At 42.7% G+C, this 16,010-nt stretch overlaps 1 protein-coding gene across 2 annotated transcripts in view; it reads left to right on the forward strand.

Moving 5' to 3' along the window:
- The window catches only part of abcc4 (ATP-binding cassette, sub-family C (CFTR/MRP), member 4), a 353,844-nt gene that overhangs the window by 321,993 nt on the left and 15,841 nt on the right, over positions 1 to 16,010 (forward strand). For both annotated transcript variants that reach the window (XM_052025926.1, XM_052025927.1), the window contains exon 29: positions 8,528 to 8,633. In XM_052025926.1, coding sequence (XP_051881886.1) covers positions 8,528 to 8,633 — 106 coding nt within the window. The remainder of the gene's footprint in view (positions 1 to 8,527; positions 8,634 to 16,010) is intronic.

Here is a 16,010-nt window from a genome sequence, read left to right on the forward strand (position 1 = left end):
CCAAGTCCATGCCAACCATTAACCATTCATTTACACTAATACTACATCTAAAGGGAATCTGAGGGGTAAACTTCTCACACAAAGAGCAGTCAGTTTCTGGATTGAGCTACCAAGGGAGGTGGTGGAGGCAGGAATAGTAACAACATTTAACAGTCATCTGGAAAGGTACTTGAATGAGCTGGACATAGAGGAATATGGAATTAATGCAAGCCAGTGGGATTAGTGTGGAAAGACATGATCATCGGCATAGATGCAGTGGTCAGACAGGCCTGTTTATGTGCTATACAACTCTATGACTGTATGACAAGGGACAACTTACAGTGGCCAATTAACCTACCAATCCGAACATCTTTGGAATGTGGGAAGAAACCGGAGCACCCGGAGAAAACCCATGGTGTCACAGGGAGGATGTGCAAACTCCACACAGACAGCTCCTGAGGTTGGGGTCGAAGCCAGGTCTCTGGCACTGAGGGAGGGATCCCACTAGCTGTGCTGCTCTGCCGTACCTTTTTGAGCTCCAATTTATGTCAGTATAGAAAGAAATTTGTTTGTTTTTCCTTATTTTTCCTGATCTGGATGTTGCTGCCACTATATGCTGATGCTGGAAAGAATGCACATTTAGGGTGATTGATGCTGTGCCATTCAAGCAGGCTGCTTTGTTGTGAATGATGTTGAGCTTCTGAGAGTTATTGGAGCTGCACTCATCCAATTGTGGGGAACATTTCATCATGTTCATGATTTGTGCTTTGTAGATGATGATGTCTTTGAGGTGTCAGGATGTGAGTCACTCACCATAGGATGCCCAGTCTCTGAACTGTCCTTGTACAGTATTTATATGGCTGGTCCAATTGGGTTTCTGGTCAAGGTTGACCTCCTAGATGAAAAACACTATGACGCTGGAGGAACTCAGCAGGCCAGGCAGCATCCATGGAGAAAAGCAGGCGGTCAACATTTCGGGTCAGGACCCTTCTTCAGGACTGAAGATAGGAAAAGGGGAAGCCCAATATATAGGAGGAAAAAGCAGAGCAGTGGTATGTGGGCAAAAGAGGGCAGGTGGGGTGGGCACAAGGTGGTGATAGGTAGGGGGAGGAGGGGAGAGCAGATCCACTGGGGGATAGGTCAAAGGTAAGGAGAGAAAGGAAAAAAAAGGGGGTGGATAAAAGAGAGGCTAGGAAAGGGAAGAAGGGAAGAAGCATGGTGAGGGGGGGCTGTGGGGAAGGGGGGTGGGGATTGCTTAAAGTGGGAGAATTCAATGTTCATGCTGTTAGGCTGCAAGGTTCCAAGACCTTGTGGAACTCCTTGCCACGCACAGCAGTGGAGGCCAGATCAGTGGGGGTGTTCAAGGAGGAGATAGACAGATATCTAAATAGTCAGGGTATCAAGGGATATGGGGATAAGGCTGGAAAATGGGAATAGAATAGTTTTTTTTCTCTTTTCTTTTTTTCCCACCCCATTTCTTTTTCCCTTTTCCTTGGAGCAGACTCGATGGGCCGAATGGCCTGCTTCTGCTCCCTTATCTTGTGACAGAAAATGAGGTGCTGTTCCTCCAGTTTACACTTGGACTTCTGGCAGTGGAGGAGGTCAAGGACTGACATGTCAGTGATAGTGTGGGAGGGGGAGTTGAAGTGACTGGCAATGAGGAGATGCAGGTCGCGGTGACAGATATGACCTCCTGGATGATTATGGTGGGGGATCCAGCAATACTAATGCTATTGAATGTCGTGGGTAGGTAATTAGACTCTCTCTGGTTGGTGGTGATCATCGTCTGGCACTTTTGTGGTGCGAATGTTATTTGTCACTTATAAGCTCTTGCCTGATTGTGGTCTAGGTCTCGCTCCTTGAAGGCATGGAATGCTTCAATTGCTGAGGAATTGTGTGGCAAAACAATTGATCACTTTAAGTGACTGGGAAAACAGCTACTTTCATAATTGGTGCAATGTCACCTGGAAATGATTGCTAATGCGATTTACTGCTGTTGAATTAATTTAAAATCATGGTAGAAAAGATTTTAGAAAAAAATTACAAGGATGTTGCCAGAACTAGAGGGCCAAAGTTATAGGGAGAGGTTGGGCAGGGTAGGTTTTTATTCCTTGGAACATAGGAGAATGAGGGGTGACCTTATAGAAGTGTTTAAAATTATGAGAGGCATAGGTAAGGTGGATGGTAACAGTCTTTTCCCCAGGGTAGGGGAGTCCAAAACGGGGGGGGGTGGGGGGGAGCATAGGTTTAGGGTGTGGGGGGAGAAGATTTAAAAGTGACCTGAGGGGCAACTTTTTCATGCAGAAGGTGTTGAGTACATGGAATAAGCTGCCAGAGGAAGTGGTTCAGGCAAGTACAATAGTGTCATTTAAGAAGCACTTGGATTGGTATATGGAGGACGGGGCTTAGTGGGATGTGGGCCAAACACAGAAAATTGGGACTAGCTGGGTAGGCACCGTGGTCATCATGGACTGGTTGGGCCAAAGGGCCTGTATTGTGCTGTATTGCTCTATGACTGTATGTCGCATGAAACAAAAAACACCACAATCTCAATTTTTGACAATAGAGTCCATTAGCTGTCAATCAGAACCGTATGTGGTATTTCCTTGCACTCTTAGCATTCTGTGGTGCAAACTGTATTCAGATTTAGTAGCTAACTGTGTACATTAGTGTGAGTTGAATGTATCCAGTACATAACAAAGTCAGAGAAATCTGTTAAAATAGTGGGTTGGAATATAAACTGCTTTGTCATTATAGCACACTGGAATGTTGGAAGGGAGGTTAATATTAAAGTTCCAATATAATGATTTGGCCTCTTCATAAGGAAGGTTTCATGTGGTTGAAGTTTTTTGTTAGAGAATAAATTCCCTCACATTTAATTGTAACTATATTATGTCCCATTGAAAATTTTAAATACAACAGAAATAAGTGGACAGATTTAATTTGACATTGTGCAGGCTGACAACTATCACTTCTAATCCTGGTGTATCACAGAATCAATAATACAATACAGAAGGAGCTCATTTGGCCTATCTAATGTGCACTGGCATTGTGGAGATCAATCCAGTTAGTTACACTCATCACTGTTTCTCCATATTCCAGCAGTTTTTTTGTGTCAACTCCTTTTGTGATTCTGTTTTGGCTAGTATTAAATTGATATCCACCATCCAATCTGGCAATGTATTCCAAATACTAAACAGATGCGTTCCAATTACAAATCCTAATCACTTGCTTTTATTTTTATATTATACATTACTTGCTTTTATTTTTATATTATACATACTATAGCCACTCTGGCCTGTTAGTGCAATGTTGGTGCTGGATTCATCCACAGCAAGTAGAGAATCTTCCATCACACTCCTGTCTTGTGCATTGTAGATGGTGGAAAGGCTTTGGGGTGTCAGGAGGTACGACTTTCACCACAGCATTTTCAGCATCTATTTTCTCCTTATAACTACAGCTCTCCATTCCAGGCAACATCCTGGTGAATCTCTTCATTATTCTTTCTGTTGCTGTACTGGTGACCAGAATTGTACACAATACATTGTGTGTTCTAACTAGCTGTAACGTTACGTCCCCACTTTTATACTTAATGTCTCAACCTATAAAGGTAAGCGTACCAAATATCTTTTTCACTACCCTATCCTCCTCTGTTGCCACTTTCAGAGACCTATGGGCTTGCATCTGAAGGTCTCTCTGTACATCAATGCTACTGAGGTCCCTGCCATTGATTCTATATATCCTAACAGAATTTGACCTCCAAAGCTACATTACCTCACAATTGGCTGGATTAGATTCCATTGCCACTGCTCCGCCCAAGCTTCCTGCTGTATCTTAAAAACAACCTTCTTCGTTATCTACGATTCCACCAATTTTTGTGTCATCTGCAAACTTACTAATCATACCCCTACACTCTCATCCAAGTCATTTACATAAATAACAAACAATAAATGTCCCACCACCAATCCCTGCGGTATCCATCACTGCCCTCTGCCTCTTATCACCAAGCCAATTTTGGATCCAGTTCAGCTCCCTTGTGCCTTCACCTTCTGGACCAACCTACCCCGTGGGACCTTGTAAAAAAAAAGCCCAAAAAAAGTCCATTTACACAACATCTACCACCCTGCCTTCATCAATCTCCTTGATTGCCTCCTCAAAAAAAGTCAGTTTTGTGAGACTTCATCTCGCCTGAACATCCACCATTTTTGAACAAGAGGACAACATTAGCTATCATCTAGTCTTCTATCATCTTTGTTACCTCACCTGTGGTTAACAAAGATGCAAAAATCTCCATCAGAGCCCCAGCAAATACCTCCCTTGCTTCCCTTAGTATTCTGGAACAGATCCTGTCCGGCCCTGGATATTTATACGCCTAATGCGCTCCAATATTTCTAGCACTTCCTCCTTGCTGACACGGATGAGCTCCAGAATATCAGCGCACCCCTCCCTTAACTCTCCAGCCTCTATGTCCTCCCCTGTGAATACTGATGAGAAGTATTCATTTAGGTTCTTGCTTATATCCCCTGGATCCTCACATAGATTATCCTTCTAGTCCCTGAGGTGGTTTTACAGAGGGATCTTGGTCAGCTGGGTAAGTGGGCCGAGGAATGGCAAACGAAATTTAATTCCAGTAAGTGTGAGGTGTTGCATTTTGGGAAGAGAAATCGGGGTAGGACTTCCACAGTGAACAGTAGGGCCCTGGGGAGTGTTGTCGAACCGAGGGACCGAGGAATACAAGTACATGGTTCCCTGAAAGTGGTGTCACGGGCAGACAGGGTGGTGAAGAAGGCTTTTGACATGCTGGCTTTCATCAGTCAGGGCACTGAGTATAAAAGTTGGCATGTTATGTTACAGTTATGCAAGATGTTGGTGAGGCTGCATTTGGAACATTGTGTTCACTTTTGGTCACCCTGCTATAGGAAAGGTGCTATTTAAGCTGGAAAGAGTGCAAAAAAGATTTACAAGGATTTTGCCGGGACTTGAGGGACTGAGTTATGGAGAGAGGTTGAGCAGGCTGGGACTTTTTTAATTGGAGCATAGGAGAATGAGGGGTATATAAATTTATGAGGGGCATAGATAGGCTGAATGCACAGAGTCTTTTTCCCAGGGTTGGGGTGTCAAGATCTAGAGAGCATGGGTTTAAGGTGAGAGGGGAGAGATTTAATAGGAACCCAAGAGACAACTTTTTCACCCAGAGAGTGATCAGTATATGGAACGAGCTGCCAGAGGAAGTGGTTGAAGCAGGTACATTAACCAACATTTAAAAGGTACATGTATAGGAAAGATTTAGAGGAATATGGGCCAAAAGTGGGCAAATAGGACTAGCTTAGGTGGTAAACTTGGTTGGCATGGACCAGTTGGACTGAAGGTCCTCTTTGTGTGCTCTATGGCTCTATTCCTTCCTTAGCTACCCTCTTGTTTCTAATATACTTGTAGAAAGCTTTAAGATTCTCTTTAACCCTACCTCCCAAGATCATTTCAAGGCACCATTTTGCCCTCCAAATTCCTTTCTTGTTTTCTCCAATATCAAATGAGTGACTCATTTAATAACAATTTCCAACACCTGACGTATGCTTCCTTCTTTTCCCTGATCAAGCCTTCAATATCCTTCAACCATGGTTCCCTAAACTTACCATCTGTGCCTCTTACCCTTACAGGGATATGCTGACTCTGAACTCTTACTGTCTCATTTTTAAATGCCTCCCACTTCTCAGATGATGTTTTTCCCCCAGCAGCTGCTCCCAGTCTACCTCTTCCAGGTCCTGTCTTACACCATCAAAATTCACCTTGCCCCAGTTTCGGGCCCTAACTCGGGGACCAACTTTATCTTTTTCTATGGCTACCTTGAAGCTTACCCAACTATGGGCACTGTTCCCAAAACACTTCACAGACACTTCAATTACTTGCTTGTCCTCATTCCCTAAGACGTTAAATACGGCCCCCTCCCCAGTTGGATTCTCTACACACTGCTTTGGAAAACCCTCTTGAATGTGTTTTACAAATCCCTCCCCATCTCAGCCCTTGCACTCAGGCAATCCCAGTCAATATTAAGAAAAGTAAAATCCCTTTCTGCTAAAACCCTGTTTCTTTTAAACCCTTCTGCAGTCTGTCTACATATATGTTCTTCTAATTCATGCTGACTATTGGGAGGCCAATAGTATAACCCCATCAAAGTGACCACCCCTTTCTTATTCCTTAGTTCTATCCATATAACCTCATTGGCTGGTCCCTCAAGGATATCCTCCCTAAGTACTGCTCTAATGCTCTCCCTTATCAGCATTGCAACGCCCCTCCTCTTTTGCACCCTCCTCCTCTGTCACGCCTGAAACATCTATACCCTAGAACACTGAGCTGCCAGTCTTGCCCTTCCCTCAACCTCGTTTCCATGATTGCAACAGCATCATGATGTCATGTGTCAATCATGCTCTTGGCTCATCTGCCCTATTTGTGAGGCTCCTTGATTTGAAGTAAATGCATTTAAGCCTACTGACCCTCTCATGTGTCCTTCTTGTCTCTGCTAACTCTTCCATTGGACTTGTCTGTTCTATTTTCTGCATATGAGTCAACCTCCCCACCTGCTGCACTGGCATTCTGGTCACACACCCCCCATCTCGCTAGTTTAAGTCCTCCCAAGTAGCACCAGCAAACCTTTCTGCAGTTTAGGTGCAACCGCATGGGTCACCCCTTCCCCGGAAGATACTCCAATGATATGAAAACCTGAAGCCCTCCCTCTGCGCCATTTCTTTAACCACCTGACCTACCTTCCTATTTCACTATAAGGAAAGGTTGGACAAACTTGGATTTAGCTATAAAGATGGCCAAACTTGGGTTGTTTGCTCTGGAACATTGTAGGCTGAAGGGCGACCTGATAGAAGTGTATAAAATTATGAGGGGCATAGACAGGGTAGATAGTCAGAGTCTGTTTCCCATGATGGAAGTGTCAAATAACAGAGGGCATAGCTTTAAGGTGACAGGTGGGAAATTTAAAGGAAATTTACGTGGCAAGTTTATAACACAGAGAGTGGCACATGTCTAGAATGCACTGCCAAGGGAGCCCCAGTGGAAGCAGATACGATAGCAAAGTTTAAGAAGCATTTGTACAGGTACATTAACAGTCAGGGAGTTGAAGGATATAGACCACAAGCAAGTAAATGTGCATTTTAAATTGGCATCATGGTCAGCACAGACATGATGGGCCAAAGAGCAGTTCCTATGCTGTACTGTTCTATGTTATACGTTCCATACTCACAGGCATGTGGCTCAAAGTCAATCTGCGATTATAACCCTAGAGGGAGGTTCTGCTCTACAACTTTTTACCTAACTCCCTAAATTCCCTTTGCAGGACCCCAGCTCTCTTCTTATCTATGTTGTTAGTACCAATATGGACTATGACCTCTGGCTGCTCACTCTTCCATTTCAGAATATCCTCCACCCTCTCAGAACATCCTCAACTCTGGCACCATGGAGGCAATGCACCGTCCTGGAATCTCATTCTCAGTCACAGAAGTGCCTGTTTGTCCCCTATCAAGTCACCCATCACTACTGCTCACCTAGACTTTGTCCTTCCCTGCTGCACAACGGAGCCATTCCTGGTGCCACTGACTTATATGCTGTTGCTTTCCTCTAAGGGTCCATCCCCCTCAACAGTATCCAAAGTGTTACACCTATTAGAGAGGGGAATAGCCAGCAGACTTCCGCACTGCCTGCCAGCCTCTCCTAAGCATTCACCATTCTACTCTTTGGCAGAACCTGTGGTGTGATCACCTTCCTGAAGCTCATATCCATGACACTTTATGCCTCCTGTATGCTCCTCAGTGAATCCAACTGCAGTTTCAACCAGTCCTTGTGGTTTGAAAGGAGCTGCAGCTGGACACCTTGGGGCCCCGTTTTCCACATTCCCTGCTACCTGCGCTCCTTTTAAACTCAATGGGCTGTGTTTCCCATGCTCCCTTTAAACTCACCAGGTTCACTGGAAATTTAATTATACTACTATGTAACATCTTAAAAAAAAGTGAATTAAAAGCATGTTGGAATTTAATAGGAATTAACATGCCAGAAAATCTGCCAGTCTGGCATCACCAATATACCAAGAGTGCCAAATTATCAGAGTTTTAGCATATGTTGGTAATGGAGAAAATGGATGTTGCACAAATAGTGATATAACCAGGTGAATGTCAACACCAGAAAAAATAGAAGAGCTACATGTGAATAGTGTACAGAACTTCATAATAGTTGTGAATTCACTTGGATCTGGTGGCTTGCGAGATCTACAGCAGTTAAATAGATCTTTGCATGATTTACACATTAGACACTTTCAACCCACTTTCTAACGTCTTCTGTGTTTTTATGTTTCTTTGATTCAGTAAGCCATGGTTACTGGGAGGTAAATTGCCTTGAACAGTTTCTGGGATGCAGGATGCCTTGAAAAGTTTCCATAACTGTGACCTTAAAAAGACAAGTACAAGATTGGCATTTGGATACTGTCGTTTGATCTAAAACCTGAACTTACATGCATTACTACACTCTTAACTTTTCTCTTCTTTTAAAGAACGGATAAGCTGATTCAGAAGACAATTCGGGAGAAGTTTGAGCAATGCACAGTATTGACAATTGCACATCGACTTAATACCATAATCGACAGTGATAGAATTCTGGTAAGAAGCCTGCCCAGCACAACCTTCCTTGAAGCTCCTATTATGTCTCAGCCTAGGTTTTATGAGGAAAAACTAAATCTGCCAATCACACATTTAGGCCTGAATGGAGCAATTTTCCAGTAAATTGATTATACTCAGTGCTTACTATTTTCATGGAATAAATTTGTGATTTTAGTCAGGTGAGTCTGTAGAAATAACAACGTCATTGCTTAATTCCGAATATCTATTGACGTTGCGAGAACAGCATATTTACTAGGCAAATGAAAGCCTATGGAATAAAATATCATGTCATCTGGAAAGTTTTGCAATGTTTACATATGCCACTTAGAGTTTTGAGACACTTACTTAACCTTTAATGAATCATAACCAAATCTCATACATCCATATCTACCATTCTGTTTGAAAATTAGCTTCTTTGACTATACTTTTTAATCTTATGGCATTACATAGTCTCTATCTTTGAAATTTGTATGGAGAAGTGCAGGGTAATCAAACTGAAAAATATCTCCAAAAAAAAGGAAATTGGGACAAATGACTTCTTTCTCTGCCATAGTGATTCAATATTTTTAAACATGCAGTCTTATGATTAATGCATTTCAAAGATATTGCATGAAATGTGAGCTTTGAATATACGAACAAAACACTGAACGTTTTATTTTGGGTGTAGCAAGTTTTATTTCTCCTACAGCCTGTCACAGCATCAGCATTATTACAGCTCACATAAAATGAGTTTACACATGCTTGAATTTCAGAACTAACAGGGATTTTGGAAGGTGAGTGGAGAAAGGAAATGAGGAAAGTGAATATAATAACATATTGTGGCTGTCTATAGATAGGATGAAACAGATTTATCAATAAATAGCATACCATGGTTTTATAGAGTCATAGAAACAGGCCCTTCGGCCCAACATGTCTTTGCTGAACAAAATGCCTTCCTGAGCTTGTCCCATTTACCTGCATTTAACCCATATTCCTCTGAACCTGTCCTGTCCATGAACCTGTCGAAATGGCCTTTAAATGCTGAAATTATACCCACCTCTACCACTTCTTCTGGCAGCTGATTTCATATACCCACTACCCTCTGAGTGAAAAACATAACCCTTACGGCCTTTTTTAAATCTTTCCCCTCTCACCTTAAACCTGTACTCTCTAATTTTAGACTCTTCTAACCTAGGAAAAAGACTGTGACTGTCTATCTTATGTATATCTCTCAAGACTTTATAAACCTCTATAAAGTGACCCCTCAGCCTCCTTCATGAAAAGAAAAACAGTCCCAGCCTATCCAGTCTCTCAAGCCCTCCAGTGTCAGCAAAAGCATTGCAAATCTTTTCTGCATCCTCTTGAGCTTATTCACATCCTTCCTATTGTATGCTGACCAGAACTACACACAATATTCCAGATGCAGTCTCACCATCTTGTACAGCTGCAACATGACATCACAACTCTTGTACTCAATGCCCATCAATGAAGGCAAATATGCCATATGCCTTCATCAACACTCTGTTTACCTGTGTTGCCAGTTTCAGGGATACTTATACTTCTCGGTCTCTCTGTTCTACAACACTCCCCAGGACCCTGTCATTTATTGTGTAAGTCCTATTCTGGTTTAACTTCCCAAAATGCATCACTTTGCACTTGTCTGAATTAAATTCCATCTCCATTCCTTTGCCCACTTTCGCAGTTGATCTAGATTCTGTTGTAACTTTAGGCAACCTTCTTCACTGTCCACCACACCAATTTTGGTGTCATCTACAAGTGTACTAATCATGGCACCTACATTCTCATCTAAATTGTTAATATATGTGACAAACAACAAGCGACCCAGCACCGATCCCTGCGGCACACCACTGGTCACAGGCCTCCAATCTGGAAAACAACCCTCCACAACCACACCTTGGCTCCTTCCATCAAGCTAATTTTTTATCTAACTGACTAGCTCACCCTGGATCCAATGTGGTCTTGCCTTCCAGACCAGTCTACCGTGCAGGACCTTGTCAAAAGCCCTGCTAAGGTCCACATAGGCAACTTCTACCACCCTGAACTCGTTAATTGTCTTGGTCACCTCTTCAAAAAACTCAAATTAAATTTGTGAGACACGACTTCCCACTCACAAAGCCATGCTGACCATCCCTAATCAATCCTTGCCTTTCCAAATGCAGATAGATCCTGTCTCTCAGAATCCCATCCAGTAATTTTCCCACGGCTGAGGTTAGGCTCACCGCCCTGTAGTTTCCTGGTTTGTTCTTAAATAAAGGTACAGATTAGCCACCCTCCAGTCTTCCAGTACCTCAGCCATGGATGATAAAGGTATAAAAATCCCTGCCTGGGCCTCTGCAATTTTTTCACTACCTTCCCACAACGTCCTAGAAAACACTTGGTGAGGCCCCAGGGGTTTATCCACTTTAATGCACCCCAAGACCACCAACACCTCTTTCGTAATATCGATATGTTTCAGGAAATCAGTGTTCACTTCCCTGAATTCCCTAGCTTCCCTGACCTTCTCTACAGTAAATACAAATGGGAAATATTCACTTAAGACCTTGCACATCTCCCATGGCTCCGGACATAAACTACCACACTGCTTAAGGGAACCTATTCTCTCCATAGTTACCCCTTTGCTCTTAATAAACTTATGGGATCTCTTAGGATTCTCCTTTACATTATCTGCCAAGGATATTACTCTTTGGAGAGAAGGAGGATGAGGGGAGACATGATAGAGGTATACAAAATATTAAGAGGAATAGATAGAGTAGACAGCCAGCGCCTCTTTCCCAGGGCACCAATGCTCAATACAAGAGGGCATGGCTTTAAAGTAATGGGTGGGGAGTTCAAGGGAGATATCAGAGGGAGGTTTTTCACCCAGGGAGTGCTTGGTGCATGGAATGCGCTGCCTGGGGTGGTGGTGGAGGCAGATACGTTGGTCAAGTTCAAGAGGTTGTTAGATAAGCATATGGAGGAATTTAAAATAGAGGGATATGTGGGAGGAAGGGGTTAGATAGTCTTAGGCATAGTTTAAAGGTCGGCACAACATGTTGGGCCGAAGGGCCTGTATTGTGCTGTATTGTTCTATGGTTTCTATGATATCTCATGTCCCCTTTTTGCCCTCATGATTTCCTTCTTAAGTGTACTCCTACATCCAAGGGATTCACTTAATCCCAGCTGTCTGTACCTGACCCATGCCTCCTTCCTTTTCCTGACCAATGCCTCCTTCCTTTTCCTGACTAGACCCTCAATATCCCTCATCAGCCAGACTTCCCTAATCCTGCCAGCCTTACCCTTCACTCTAACAGGAACATATTGGTCTTGAACTCTCCCTGTTTTATTTTTAAAAGCCTCACACTTGCTTCCTTCTATCAATTGTCTGTAGCCTATGCCATTATCTTTGGAAGAGTTTATTCTTTCACCTTCTGAAAGTGAGGAAAATCATATAGGCACATATGTTATGACCAGTAATCTTAAATATTGTCTAAAGCTTACTGTTTGATTCCTGTTCTCACATGTAATTCGAGGGCACTCTGGATTTTACCGAGTGGAGACTCATCAATAGAGTCATAGAGTTGTTCAGCCCCAACTCATCCATGGTGACCCAAATGATTTACTAGGCTTGTCCCATTTGCCTGCATTTGGCCCATGTCCCTCTAAAGCTTTCTGATCCACGAACTTGTCCAAATGTTTTTTAAAGAAGTGATATTAGATATCGACCTCACAAACACCAGAGAAAAATTCCAAATATTCTATGTAAAATGTGATGCCATTAAAACATACTGAGGAATAATAACAAATACATGGTGGCTAATTGGTGAAAATTGTGAAGTAAATACACAGGCTTTTTAAAAATAAATATGAGATGCTGCTCGAGCTAGGCTAAATGATCTATGACAGAGATTGGAAGACCAAAACTGAAGTTGATCGCCATTATCCATTAAGTGAGGAAGGGCAAGCATAACCAGTTGGATATTTGCGATGTTAACCACACTGTGGATGAAGCAAATCACAGAAGAATATAAAAATATAGCATATCTGAAAAGATCCTCACTATTACTACCTATCCAATAGCCTCTTCTTCTGTATCCTTTTGAATGCTCTGATAATCAGTTTGTTGCCTTCATCTGAATTTGATACCTATCCCTGTTCTCCTGGACTTTAGTTTCTTTAAGTTTTTAAAAATATTTATACATAAAGTCTGATTTGTATCTGGACATCAGCCAATTTAGTTTAATCAGATATACGTGATCATTGTGAATAGTTTAGAAGGCATTCTCCTCTGCTTGAGTGAATCTTGCCATCAGACTGAATCCAAAGCATTGTGGCTTGGCTCTTCTCTGGTTCCCCTGCTCTGCATAAGAAATGAAGCCTATTCTTTCAGTGGACATCTCTACTTCTGAGACTCTACCAAGCAAATACACAGAAAAATAAGGTTGACAGCATTGTGAAATCATCAACACATTAAGATTGCATTGTCATGTTCACACTCAGGCTAAGCACAAGCTGTCTTCTCAGAGGATCCATTGGGGATATCCAGGTTGCAAAGATCCAGGTGTAAGTTAGACAAAGGTCATTCTTTTTAAGTGGATTGAAGATAATAAACAAATAGAAATAGAATGTTATGGGATCAAGTAGGAATGCAAAATGGAATCTTAGTGTAGAAGTGGACACCCCTTCTTCTACAGAGCAGCATGCTGTTGCAGCAGTTAGTGCTGCAGCCACATAGCTCCAAGGACTCAGGTTCAACCCTGACTTTGGCTGCTGTCTGTATGGATTTTGCAAGTTCTCTGTCCGACCAAATGGATTTCACCTGAGTGCTCCAATTTCCTCCCACATCCCAAATATGTTTGTATTCCAAATAAGGGATGTAAGTGCAGGAGTGTAACTAAAGAGAATGCTCTGAGAACCAGCATAAACTCATTGGGCTGATTGACCTCCTTCTATGTCTTAAAAAATACGACTTCCATTTGTCTTACAGGCTGAACTTGCAAGGAATTGCCAGCTGGCCTAGCAAACAGAAGGGGCTCTCTTCCTGGCTCAGAGCTTGACCAGGCTCTGTCTTCCTCCTAATGGGCATTGGGGCAGTCCAGCTCCATGTGGAAGGCACAGAGGAGGAAGACTTGAATCCCCCTGGTATACAAGCCCTCTTTAGCTCCCCTTTAGCCTTCTACCTCTTCTTGAAATGAGTGTTCTGTATAAATGTTTTTACATGTGTGCTGGCCAGTCTCATGGCTCTATGCACTATGGGACAGCTGCCGTCCACAAACCTACACTCAGTAGTTTATGGATCAGACTTCAGCTTCCACGAATGCACACACAGTGGTGATTCAACATCTTTGTGCCTCTAAATAGAGTGGTCATCTGCTAACATAAGATCAAAATGTTTCAGATGCTGGAAATCTGAAATAAAATAGAAAACGCTGGAAATAACTCACCAGGTCAGACAACATCTTTGGAGAGAGAACACTTGTGATGAAAAGTCATCAGCCTGTAATGTTTGTTTCTCTCTCCACTTGTATGGCTAGACCTGCCGAGCACTTACAGCATTTTCTGTTTTTATTTTTGAGATCACCTGAAAGTGGATTTCTGTCAAGAGAAAACAGAAAGATACCAATAGGAGCCTCTTGGCCTCTAACACAAGCAGAGAGCTGTTCTGTGCAAACAGAGAGCTGAGAACCAAGAAAACACCATTTCCTACAGAGCATACAGCTGTTAGACTTGGTTGGGATTGGAGGCGTTAACATCAGTAGTGCAGTCTGGGTTTGCAACAGATCTACAACCATTATCTGTGTAATTCCTTTGGCCTGTGGATTGTAAAACAGCTGTCCGCTTTCAGGATGTCAGCATTTCTACTCCCAACATTGGTTCTCAGGCCTCAGAGCAGTATTCCAGACTGCAGTCCTTCATGACAGAAAGCTAAAGAAGGCCGGGAGCTCCTTGAGGGCATCTGTCACAGACTACTGCCATCCCCACAGTTGTCAGAGGACAAACTTTCCAGTAGTCTGGGGCAGCCACACAGGAAATATTGTGTCACAGGCATAGGTCGGTCTGATCAAGCTGCAAGGGCAGCACAAGGAGAAGGTCCTAGGTACATGACAGTAAATTTCACTTTGATGCATTATATCTTTTTATGTATGAATTAAGTTCTTTTTGTTCAAACTGTTAAGCATCAAGAATTCAATGGTTGTCGCCAGTGGAGTTGATGGTGTAGCATAATGAGAGATGGACCAATTAACAATTCTGTCCTTCATTATGACTTTAATCGTTCTGTCAATTGTTTAAGATCAATTGGGATTCTGGAGGGACCTCACAGTTCATTGAGACACAGCCGCTGAGGCTTTTTCTGTTCCCCTTCATAAAGAAGAAGCTATTGTTCCTGTTTTGAAGGGGAAATAGCAGATGGTGCCGAATGATAGGGAGATATATTATTTCTTTTGATAGCTTTGGGATCACATTCCTTTATACTAAAGTGAAAATATGCATGGTGAGTGACCATAGTCCTAGTGATGAATGTTGGTAAATGATCAAAGTCGTCAATGGCGGCCAATTATTGCATGGAAAATGATCGATGAAAATTAAATCAATGCAGACTCAGCATTCATGGCCACAGTAGCCAATGCAATCTAGAATGAAGTTTATAAACAATTCACATTCCATATCGGTATTTCCTTATGACATGGAAGGAGCCCATTTTGGCCCATCAAGTCTATGTCAGTTGACAGCGCAATACCATTCCCCCACTAATTTTCCCTCTAATTTTTCTTACATTCCCATCAATTCCCTCCAGATCCTACCACTCACCTACACACCAGGGGTAATTTACAATAGCCAATTAACTTGCCAACCCACAGGTCTTTGGGATGTGGAAGGGAACCAGAGCACCCAGAGGAAACACACATGATCACAAGGGGAAATGTTCAAACTCCACACAGGCAGCACTGGACTTCAGGGTCAAACCTGGTTTGCTGGAGCCGCAAGACAAATTGGATTAGTGTAGTTGGACGAAAAAGTTGGCATCGATGTGGTAGCGAAGGGGCTGTTTCTGTGCCATATGACTCTGTGACTCTATATGAAGCACATGCAATCTGCAGGTCTCATTCATTTAGCAACATAAGAATCATAGAATCATAGAACAGTACAGCACAATACAGGCCCTTTGGCCCACAATGGTGTGCCGACCTTTAAACCTCACCTAAGACTATCTAACCTCTACCTCCCACATATCTCTCTATTCTAAATTTCTCCACATGCTTATCTAGCGATCTCTTGAATTTGACCAATGTACCTGCCTCCACCACCACTGCAGGCAGCGCATTCCATGCCTCAGCCACTCTCTGGGTAAAAAACCTTCCTCTGATATCTCCCTTGAACTTCCCACCCATTACTTTAAAG

The sequence above is a fragment of the Pristis pectinata genome, chromosome 11, assembly GCF_009764475.1.
Source record: "Pristis pectinata isolate sPriPec2 chromosome 11, sPriPec2.1.pri, whole genome shotgun sequence".
In the NCBI taxonomy this organism is placed as follows: Eukaryota; Metazoa; Chordata; class Chondrichthyes; order Rhinopristiformes; family Pristidae; genus Pristis; species Pristis pectinata.